This window comes from Fragaria vesca, linkage group LG3 (genome assembly GCF_000184155.1).
Source record: "Fragaria vesca subsp. vesca linkage group LG3, FraVesHawaii_1.0, whole genome shotgun sequence".
Lineage (NCBI taxonomy): Eukaryota > Viridiplantae > Streptophyta > Magnoliopsida > Rosales > Rosaceae > Fragaria > Fragaria vesca.
The window spans coordinates 15006977-15019131 of NC_020493.1; the positions used below are offsets into that span (position 1 = coordinate 15006977).

General features: G+C 40.0%; 3 protein-coding genes across 3 annotated transcripts; 2 read left to right on the forward strand and 1 right to left on the reverse strand.

Moving 5' to 3' along the window:
• The first annotated feature begins 3557 nt into the window (after positions 1–3557).
• Positions 3558–5654, forward strand: LOC101304954 (L-type lectin-domain containing receptor kinase IX.1-like). The gene has a single exon (XM_004295788.1). It carries the CDS (start codon positions 3558–3560, stop codon positions 5652–5654), a length of 2097 nt encoding a protein of 698 aa, XP_004295836.1.
• Positions 5655–6394: 740 nt separating this feature from the next.
• On the forward strand, positions 6395–7338 carry LOC101305253. The gene is made up of 2 exons (XM_004295789.1): positions 6395–6807; positions 7166–7338. Exons 1-2 carry the CDS (start codon positions 6522–6524, stop codon positions 7336–7338), a joined length of 459 nt encoding a protein of 152 aa, XP_004295837.1. The 5' UTR covers positions 6395–6521.
• Positions 7339–9522: 2184 nt separating this feature from the next.
• On the reverse strand, positions 9523–10866 carry LOC101305547 (mitogen-activated protein kinase kinase kinase ANP1-like). The gene has a single exon (XM_004295790.1). It carries the CDS (start codon positions 10864–10866, stop codon positions 9523–9525), a length of 1344 nt encoding a protein of 447 aa, XP_004295838.1.
• Between the last annotated feature and the right edge of the window lie 1289 nt (positions 10867–12155).

Sequence of the window (12155 nt, forward strand, 5' to 3'; positions counted from 1 at the left end):
GGAGGGGAGGCTGATCGGAACGACAACGTTTCGGTACGAGGAACCAACGACGGCGCCTCCATTTTGCAGCAGGCTCTCTGTCTCAATCTCAGTGGCAGTCCATGGTTAAACGAGACAGGGACTAACGGTCTCTCTCGTTTTTCTAGTGCCACAATATCTTAGAACAAAACAAAAAAACTAAAAAAGCCAAAAAGGGAGACACAAAAGTTTCTATTTCAATCACTCAAGATAATATCTTATTACATTTAACAATGTTTTTGATGGTTTTTCTTATGTTACTAACTATATGGAAACTTTGCGGAAAAATCATTTCATTTCTCGTTTTAATTGGAAAGACAAAAGAACTATGTATTAATTTTTTTTTTTTTCGTGAACCAAAATGATCCAAGTCTACCTACCAAATCTTGGTGCTCTTTCTTACCCCATGCGTAATCACACTTCATGAATAACATAATATCTTTAGTACACGACGTATATCTAAACATACATATGTGAATATATGGTTAAGATTAGATGACATAATATAGAAACATGGATGATCAAACATATTAATTGTTATAAACGATTAAGATTGCAGTATGTATTTACACGTCGTACATACAATAATTTCTCCGTTAACAAACTCTAAATACAACCCCCCAAAAATCCTAAATCCTTCTCCGATCTCTGATCGAATCCTAACCTTGTCGCTAGCTTCCGCATTGGGGTGTGAATCCCTTACGATGAAGCAAAACACAGAGTCTGAATTAGTTTTGGATTTAGTTTTAGTGGAAGTAATTTTGATCGTGGGGAGATGTGATTCCATTATACGTAGGGTTTTTGGGAATGGCCAAATCGAGAGATAATTGCTTATTGTTTCCTATCAAAACATGTACCACACAACAAGAGCAATGTAAATGCTTATCGTTTCCTAACAAAGTTCATGTACTTATCATTTGCTATCAATTTCAAAACAAAATTGAAAACCCAAATCAATAACAAAGTGTAATTGATTAAGTGTAAAACCTTCCTCATGTTTTCCAATCAAGTAATCACTAGCAAGCTCACAAATATGCGTGCTGGCTATATTACTACCACTCATATGCCTAAAACCCAGAACAAAATTGAACCCAATCCCATTCTGCATTCCACATAGACCAACAGGACCACCTAAAACATCCACAACTCAAAACCAATTACACAGAGCAAGTGTCAATTACGCCAAGAAAGAACCAGAAAACTCCAACCTAATATCAAATCTATACCCTAACACATAAAAGCTCAAAATTGTGATCGAATCTATAAATACTAACATTGCATATAAATGATAATTGGATTTCTCATACAAGCACCAAACTTGATCATGGCCTTTGTGTTGTTCTTACTTGGATGATGTCCTCAGCTAGGTCATTATAGCGATGGGTCTTGGGTTGTAGATGGTCTCCCGCAGGCGTGCCTCATGGGCTCTCTCAACGATGGAGGAACGTAAATCCCTTTGTACTACTTTTTTTTTTCTTGACCTAGCAGTCGCTCTGCTAGGGTTTATCATGGTCGTGGTCTTCGACAAAATCTTCATCAAAAATGCCTAGCGCTCTTGCTAAGTTTGGGAGAGCGCTGTATACAGCCTCTTTGTATCATCCTCCTTCAAGTCTTCAACCTTGGAGAACCTCTCTGATACCGTCCTCGGCGTCGGGACCTATGTGCACAGCCTCGTCTCCATTTCTGTCACCACATGCAAGCACGCTTCTTGGCAAAGATCTCTCCTCCAATTTGTGGTGTGTGGGGCAAAGCAAAAGTTGCGCAGATTGGTGAGTTCTGATCGTTTTCGTTCGTGGACCGGCTCTGACCAAATCGAGCACAACTCAAAGTAGGTGCGTTGAAGAGATCTGATCTTGTTTTATTGTTTGTTGGGTGTTGTGTTGTGGTTGATTTGGTTGGGAAAGAAAAAATTCTTCTCCAACGAAGTTGGACAACAACAAATCAGGCTTCTCCCAAGGAGACGGTGTTCATGCTGGTGACAAGCCACCGATTTCGGCGTATTTCGGCTGTGGCGACGTGGTCGGTGTCGGAGCCATGGTTGACTGTCTTCAGATGTGGCTTGCTTGGCGTCAACCTAGTGGATACTGGGCTCATGTTTGTTACTCGGGCTTGAGTTCTAGTAGGTTGACCAAAGACAAACATTTGGGATTCTTAAATTTTGGCTTCGGATCTGGGATCCAGGTGGGTTTACGATAAAAATTTGGGACCCAAGACTTTTCTTAGTTCGGTACCAATTTTTTTCTTGGGATCAATATCTGTGGGGAACTGTTGGGATTATTGATCGAAGGTTGTCAGCGAGTATTCTAATGGATGATGCGGCAAAATTTATTGTCAATATTTTATTAGTTTACTCCCCCACTGAGTTTCACTTAATAGGTGAGTTGTATTACGTTTTAGCGATATCTCTTTCTGACGGCCCTGCAAGGGCGGGTCACTGTGTAATATGGCTTGTGCTTATTGAATAAAATCGTCTGACCTCCTTTCATTCAAAAAAAAATGATGGAGAAACGAGCTATGAGAGGGTGAGAGAGTTGAGGCATAATGGAGGCGTCTGTCTCTCTCATGTTCCTTTGTCTTTTGCTGAAGTTTACAAGGGTATCCATTGTCATTTCAAAATTTCATTAATTCGTAGCTACAATAGCGTGTTTTTATTACAAGACTGATCTATCAGCTTTTTTAAAAAATTTCTGGAACAAGAATTCAATTGAAAGCTCTCATTAGATATTCATTTCAAGTCCGAATGACTTGAAATAAGTTCAAGTACAAAAATTCACCTTTGAGCTTTTATTTATCTACAATAAGTTAATCCCTATGATCCCTATGCTCTGATGTGATGTGATCATAAGATAAGATGTTGGTGCTTGTGAATTAGGTAAGGACTGAGGAGTGTCACTGTCAATGTGTAGCTCAAAGCTCTTCTGGGAAGCAAGCAATACCTTAATTGAGTTTCTGATTCTGTTGTGGCTCAGGTAAAACCTTGATTTCGATCCTCTTAAAAACTTGAACTTTTATTTATCTACAACATATGCTATTCCAATTGGGAGCTTTTGCCCCCCGCTAAACCTCCCCCTCCTTAGTGACAGGCACGCTATATCGTTCGGTATAGCAGCCAAACCCAAACCCAAGAGCTTATAAGCTGCACCAAACCCAGAGACTTTTCCCCTTTATCAACCTCGTGCATGTAACGTAGACTTGTCCACGTACTACTTGGACCAATACAACCAAGGATAGTACGATGAATGCGTATTTTTCAACAACAAAAAATAGTTAAAATACAGAATGTTGTATCGATCAGTAGTACTACTGGTTTAGTTGAAAACTTCAAGCTCCATGACTTTTGAATCAGTCAATTTCCAAAACACTACCTTCACATTCAAGCGAACTATCTCTGTTGGAAGTTGGAACTGGTGAACAAGGGGTCAAGGAGGGCTGCTAGCTAGAAGAAAACCATACAAAATCAATCTTATAAGTTATATATCTGGTCAGTTCTTTCTTGTTTCCAGAATTCCATTCCAATCTCTCCAAATTAAAAGTTCAGAATGGTTGTCATTCACAACTGTGGGAATGTTATCATGATACAGTTTCATGAGTACTACTCACCAAAGCAGCGCCTTCAATTCCTTCTTCTTCTCTTCTTTCTGCTAACCCCTTCTGCAACCTCATTAACCTTCAATTTCTCCAGCTTCTCCAATGCAAACAATATAAGAACCGAGAATCATGCTAATCTCGACAAGCAAGTCCTCCGACTCACCAACAGTGCTGTAGATGAATTACAGGTGGAGAGCGTCGGTCGAGCCACTTACGACGAACCCTTCCTCCTCCAGGACGCCACCGGAAAGCTCGCTGATTTTACTACACATTTCACCTTTGTCATCGATTCACTACGTGAAACCGCCTACGCAGACGGGCTAGTGTTCTTCATCGCGCCAAACGGATCCGTACTTAACACAACCCTAGGAAGAGGAGGTGCCCTCGGCCTGCCGGTGGAAAACCCTATAGATGGCCCTTCAAGAAATATTGGGTACAACTTTGTGGCGGTGGAGTTTGATATCTTCAAGAATAGTCTGACATCGGTTGACGATCCCACCGGAAATCATGCCGGTATCGATGTCAACTCTCTCAAGTCCTTGAACACCAAACCTTGGAATGGTAATATTACGTATGGAAGAAACAACAGCGCTACGGTCAGTTACGATTCCAGCACAAAAAATCTTAGCGTTGCCTTCACCACATTTGTTAATGGTGCCCAACAGATGGACTATCTTTCTCACCAAGTTGATCTGAAAGAGTACTTGCCCAACTTGGTCATTGCCGGGTTCTCTGCTGCGACCGGTGCTAACATTGCTGTGCACAAGATTCTCTCATGGAATTTTTCTTCTACTGACCTGGCTATTGCTAAGCCAGGAAATGGGGTGAGTACAGGACTAGTCGTTGGTTTGAGTGTTGGTGGATTCATTGTCTTGGTTGGTGTGTTGTCACTGGTTTGGTTCATCTTTTGGAAGAAAAGAAAAGGAGGGGAAAGTGATGATGAAGATCCCATGGGACTTAATGACTCTATCGATGACGAATTTGAGAAGGGGACAGGCCCTAGGAAGTTTTCGTATAGCGAGTTGGCTCGAGCAACAAATAATTTTGTAGAGGGAGAAAAGCTTGGAGAGGGAGGATTTGGAGGGGTTTATAGAGGCTTCATAAAAGACTTGAATTCATATGTTGCTGTTAAGAGGGTATCCAAGGGATCTAAGCAAGGACTTAAGGAGTATGCATCAGAAGTAAGGATCATCAGTCGGCTTAGGCATCGGAATCTGGTGCAACTTATTGGTTGGTGCCATGAAAAGGGTGAGCTCCTGCTTGTGTATGAGTACATGCCCAACGGGAGTTTGGATTCCCATATATTCAAATTGAAAAGCTTGTTGAATTGGAGAGTAAGATACAAGGTTGCTCAAGGGTTGGCCTCCGGATTATTTTACCTACACGAAGAATGGGAACAATGTGTTTTGCATAGGGATATCAAATCCAGCAACATCATGTTGGATTCAAATTTCAACGTCAAGCTTGGGGATTTCGGGCTAGCTCGACTTGTGGACCATGGAAAGCAGTCGGAAACAACAATTGTAGCTGGAACCAGAGGCTACATGGCTCTGGAATATGTTACCACAGGAAAAGCTAGCAAGGAATCGGATGTCTACAGCTTCGGAGTTGTTGCTTTGGAAATAGCCTGCGGAAGAAAATCTATTGATCTCAAGTTACCAAGTACTCAAATAAACATGGTGCAGTGGGTTTGGGAGCTTTATGGAGAAGGGAAAGTGATCGAAGCCGCCGATCCTGTACTTTCAGGAGATTTCGATGCGAAACAAATGGAGTGCTTGATGATTGTTGGGTTATGGTGTGCTCATCCGGACTACCGTATGAGACCTTCAATACAACAAGCAATTCAAGTGCTTAACTTCGAAGTTCCATTGCCTAGTCTACCACCACAGATGCCGATGGCCACCTTTCCTCTTTCAATATCTTTATCCATGTCGTCTGGTTATACCACCAGCTCTGTAGAAGGGAGAACTGATCAGTCTTCAGGCAACGGCTATACGACTAATTCCTCACAGTTCACAACATCTTCTGCAACAGCATCGCTTCTGTAATGGTGCAAAATACGTGAAATTACTATAATGATGTACATGACATGTATCCAATTCTTTTTAATGTAATTAAAATATTAAATAGAAGCGTACTTTTCTTCCAAAAAATTTGAGACCTCAAAAGGTAAAATCAAGGAGACACTAAATAATCACAGAAGTATATTGTTCATCTAAATGATCAAGGAGACACTCTATCCATGCAAGTTAAAATCAAAGCAAACAAGAAATAGTAATTTAGAAAACTCTCAATTTTTTAAACTACATATGGAAATGCAAAATAAATCAACCTGGCAAATTGGCACTATATACATAGTGCAGTACCGCAACTAGCCTGCAAAGCACCCTTTGCGGCCAATTTGAGGTGACGTGGAGTTCGTGTGGCTGTTACGCATTCACACATGGACGTACGTGGGTAACCCGCTCTGATATCATGATAAAGTAGTTTAAAGTTCACATCCAAAACCAATTGACAATAAGTGGAGTGGCCCAAACCCTTATAAACTACAAACAATGTCTCATATTCCCGATGTGGAATCTCTTATATCAATAACAAGTTACAAAGGCGCCTCCAAACCATGGTATACATGAAATTAATTAACATGAGGAAGTCATTCCATTCCTTCCTCACATGGTGTTAGAAAGTATAATTCTTTGACTAGACCATAAGTTTGGAAAAGCAATCCAGATATGTGGAATCTAATTTACATGAAACAAAGGTACCCCCGACCACAAGATTGGATTTCATAACTTGATTAGATTTTCAACATCTGCATCCTCCAAAGTATTTTCATGTATGTGAAACCATTCACACAAACAAAATTATAGGATAACCAATCTTTGCTACCGGTTGCACTTCATCAATCTGAAGAAATGATTCAAGTTTTATTTACAATTGTGTTTGCCGAAATGGTGTTGATTCTGAGCCTTCTGTTTAGAAGCCCTTTGAGGCAGTTGGTGATCATGGGATTGGATTGTTCGAAGCAGGGACGAGGGCCATTGGTGGCCAAGAGTGTGGGAGGAACCATTCTCGTCTTCTTCATCTCTACCATATACAGTGTGTTCAATGTTCATAAGAAACGCTCGACTGAGGCAGGCTTTATTAATCCAACTAATGAGGTTCTTATGGCACACCGCATATTGGAAGCATCTCTTACAGGTAATCATCATCATTCATCAACTAATTATATCCAAATAATTCATGATTATGAATGCTTTGATCATTGTCTGCCAGTTTAGTTGAAAAATTACATAAACGATCTAAACATGCATGAATATCTAAACATCTTACAAACGGTTGATTTATGAAACTGTGATTGAAAATGGGTGAAACAAAACATTGATCAACTAGTCTTATTTTAGTGATTCTCATTAAAAGGGTTCCTTACAAGATATACGTGCAGTCTATACTTAATATATTTTTTTTGGTGAGACTATTTACTTAATATTTTGTTGCTACTAACGATTTTTTTTTTTTTTTGTTTTTCCCTAATTGTTCTCATATTCGTACTGCGCAGGGTTTTCCCTATTCTTGGCACTGATGATAGACAGGTTGCACTACTATATCAAAGAGCTCTATCGACTTAGAAAATACAAGCAAGAAGAACTGAAAATGGAATGCGATGAGCAGAGTCAGATCAGGAAAAGCAGCATTCACAGTAGTGCACCAGCAGTGATAAAAAAGACATAAACCCTAATAAGCAGCCCTAGCATAACCTCTGGATATATGGAATTGAAACATTAATGTAAATATAGGTTTGTATATATACGCATTGCTACATATAATTTACGTTACTTGGTTACGTATAACGACTGCAAATCCTAATTAGTCTCATTTCTCGTGTCATAAGTTTAATCTCATTTGACATTTGTTATTGAAGAGGAAAAGTTATGTACGTGAAAACTTAAAAGCTAGGTTGATGTGCATGTACGTGTACTGGTGTTGACCCTCCAACTCCAAGTCTCCTATATATGCTTTAATTTGGTTTCGAATTGAAAGATTCATGCATATATAGGCTTGAGGTTAGTTGACGCTTATTTTAGTTGACTTTGTTTAAAGTCTGTTTTAACGTACTCTTAACTATTCAACAAAACAAACAATAAAAATAGTTGGATTCAGTATTAGCCAACTGAATTCAATAATACTGTTGTAGTGGCCAAACTCTTCTCGAACTAAAATATGGCATTAGTTCGAACTATATATATAATTTCAGAAAGTGGTTTTCCAATTACGTACGTTGATTGTTTTGTATTGAAGCAATATATCTTTCATTGGTTTATCAATAAATTGATCGAGCAAATAACCTTGCTTGATATGCAAAGAACGATCCTCGCTCTATCAGCTTTAACACTAGATAGAAATTCAAGCGAGACTTGAAGGCCGGCCGGGAAATGAACTTCCACCCCGCAAAACCCTGCAATTTCACATGCAGGACTATAAGCCAATATATAAGTGTTAGGTATAACAGTAGTAGTATATGACATAGAGAGACTCAAAATTTGAGCCAGTTCTAGCTAGCTAGATAGAACACTGAAAATTGCAAATCTAAAGCGGTTGCCTCGTACAGGTCTGCATGTCCTTAATTAGATCCAACATTATACTAGCTAGCTGGATAGAATAATGTCAGAAAATCTGCTTGAAGGATTACACTTATGTGTGTAAAATCCATGAAAATCTGGTGCCACAGTATATATTTTTCTTTTGGTACAGATTCATGTACCTGCATCATAGAATAAATCAGAGGAACAATTAAACTTGCATTAATCTTGTTGTTGAGTCCAATTGCATAATTCACCTACCATAATAATTAATGGGATTGGAATAGGGAGAAAGAACATAGCTTGTGTTGACCCTCATCCCCAAATTGCCTAACAAAAAGAAACTCTATTTGCTTCATCAAAGAGAGGAACAAGTCAATATGATTAACTAAATTGACCTGCCTCTATGTCAAGTCAATATATATGACTTGTGTAACCGGCCCATGAAATTGTATACCCACAAAGAAAAAAAAATAGAAGCTGGCTTCTGCTGTATTTACCTACAACAACAAACAAAAAAAAACACAGGTTGCCTTTGCTTCACTGGCAATTTAAATCAAAGGAATTACAGAGAGCATTGGCCCTTCACATACAGCTAATACATTTAACCCTTCACATGCATGTCAGTAAAAGCCTAATGAGCCACATGATAGTGTCTGTTTTTCTCAGCATCATGTTTCTGATGAGATTAAAAATTATGTAAAACCACACAATTTGTTTAATCAGAGCACAAAGGTTGGTAATGATAGAAACAAAAAGGGTAGTTAGGCATGGAGAAATTTAGGTGCAGATTATTAAGATAATCTGATAAACTAATGTGATTCTTTCCAAGATTATGTGATTAATGGGGGATGTAAACAAGAAGAGAGGAAGATGCTTACAGACTAGATAATATGCTGAGATGCAGGAGAGTTAAGAGACAGCTGGTCTTGTTTCTCCTTTTGCCTATGACAGGACTCAATGGACAGCTACTGCTCCTCAATTTTGTGGAGAGATCATGGCATTAGATGCCAAAGGAGGGGAAAGTTTATGTAGATCCAAATTATGGGTAATGGCATCTTGTTAGTGACAAATATTGAGTATTTTTCTTTGTTTTAGTTACATTAGTCTCTTTGTCACATTTCATTAACATTTTGTGTTCATTCTGAAAACCGAAGAAAATTAAGTTGTTCGACATGCATGGTACACTTATCTTAGCAGTAACCAAGTAATAATGTATAAGAGTTGGCAGTGCCCATTGTCGATCACCAAACTTGGAAGAAGATGAGACTTGTAATTGTCAAGTGGCATTGTACCAAAACTAACACAGAACAGAGAAGACATTAACAAGAGAAATTTAAGCACCACAGTTTGGCCAGAAAAATAACAATTGGGAGTGAATAAAAGAATAATTTCGAGTATCTTGTTCAAAATCAAGAATGTTTACAAAAGAATCGTCTGTAACAATGTATGAGATTACAAAATCTCCGTCACTACCAATTCTACTGTCAGATTCTACAAAATATTCAAAAGCTAATTCCTCATCGTCATCATCACACATTGGACTGTGAAGCTGCTCATCAATAATGGAATCCATATCTAATGCAACAGTTGCCACCATGGACTCTGAGATAGCAATGACATTGTTGTTCTTCAATAAGGCGTGGCTATCCTCAGAGCCATTGCTTCTAATAGTGCACCAATTCTCATCAATTTCCCAATTGGTTGTATCTGAAAATGTAGAACAAGTACCTCCAATCAACATCTTGATTCTATCTTGCGGAGAATTACTGGAACAAATGCTTTGACGAACTTGTTTCTGAGGAGCGTCTTCAAAGACTTCAAATGAATCCCAAAGACCTTGATCCAACACACTAATAGGAGATGAGCTCAAACTCACAGACCCCATTGATGAGTAGTCTTCAAGAAATGGATGCTCAAGCAGCTCCTTAGCTGTCCACCTCTCTCTTGGGCACTTCATCAAACACTTGCTCAAGAAATCCTTACCCTCTTTCGAAAGCCACCTTGGAAGCTCCGGCAAGTCACTGGAGAATCCAATCAGGTAGAGAGCAGAAACAGGGTCACTCACCTCCGTCCAGGGGCTACTGCCTCCGGTGGCCATTTCAATCAATGTACACCCAAGTGCCCATATATCTGCTTCAAACCCCTGCTCCTCTCCCCTTGCCACCTCCGGCGCCATGAACACCGGCGTGCCGGAAAATGCTGACGTGGGAGATTCATGCACCAATTTAGCACAACCCAAATCAGCAATTTTGATCTTGCCACTCTCTTGACACACCAAAATGTTCTGGCTCTTGATGTCACAATGTGCCAACCCATTAGAATGAAGATACTCCAAACCCTGCACAATCTGATGCGTGAATGACTGGATCACACCCTCCTCGAGCTGCTTTCCATTTCTCCGAACCGCATCGGAAAGCGTGCCGCCGGGTACGTACTCCATGAAAATATTGTACATTGGCTCATTCTGTTCAGTGCTAACATCACAACCCAAGTACCTGACCACATGAGGAGAGCTCAACTTAGACAGAAAACACTGCTCCTTTCGCAAGAAAGACGACCGCGAAAGCTCGGCCGACTTCACCGCAAACACCTCACCGGAGAAAGCATCAGTAGCGAGAGAGACAACGGCGGTGGAGCCGCGGCCTATGGTTCGTCCTCTAGTCCACTCCATCACCATTGCATAGAGAGGTGTCTTTGGGTTTGCTGGTATTGGTTTTGAAAATTGGTATGAAAATGGTTGCACTATGCAACATTTTTATATGTGACATTTGGGGTCATTTGGGTAGGTCCAGAAAAGTATAAATCCAAAGTATAAACTGGCAAAAGCTGGAAAACGCCAAAAGTATGTGTACACTTGACTGCTTCTGTTACAGAAGGGTAATGTTGTAATTTCATGTCTTCACAGTAAGTAATTTATTTTACTGCGAGACTAGAGGACAGAATAGGGATTTTGCCACAAGATCGATCGAGCAAATTGGGTTTGAACCAAAAGGAGGTGATCGGTAAGGTGGAGGAAATAATTTCATTTTCAGGAGAAACTAGGGAAGGCTCTTCAACTCATACCCGAGCGACCAAGCTTGTCTGTGAGCTCTGTCGTACCAATGGTCATGTATGCTGGGATTCCCTAAAAAATCAAAAGGAATGGGATGGGGTTGTACAAAGAAGGACGACGATCCTCGTGAGCACTGGTCTGTTGAATATGGGTAATCACTGGGCTGATGAATGCCCCTTTCGATCTGATGGTGACGATGATTCTGGGGCAACGATGACTGCAGTCTTGGGTTGTAGAGGATCATGGAATCTCTGACCTATGCATTATATATGGTAGTGTTGGGTTTAAGCTAACGAGCAACAACTCCTGCATTCATTACTGTGTGGAATATATATAGAGCTATAGTTTATTGCATGGAATATAATAGATGGAGATATAGAGAGATCCAATCATGCAGGAAACAATATGTAATTCTGGGCTAGAGAAAGAAGAGATCGATCAGAGCATTAGCAAGGTGTCCCATTTGGAATACAAGCCTCTGTTAATTTACTGTCCATCTCTATATGCATGTATGGGTCTGTGCTTGCATTCAACATATCAACAGGGTTGCTGCTTATATTTTTTACAAGAATTAGCTGGAGATACTGTGCCTGCAAATCGATTAATAGTTAAACCAAGTAGGGGATAATAGATTAGCGGATTGCAAGTGCCCAGAGGCTCGATCCTAACCCCAGCAGTGAACACCGGTCTCAACTTTCTTTGCTTTGCTTGTCTAACTGTAACCTCAGCAGACACTGTTGTGTGTTTTAGCTAGAAAGGGTGGGCTATATATCTTTCAAATTTTAGAAGTGAATATGGATGTCGTATCCATAAGTGGAGAACGTACTGGAGATCAAACAATTGAAGTGTGGTGTATTATGGGCAAATCTACACCCAGACAGCGCAGAACACGTCTCCTTCGTCTCAACGCATAA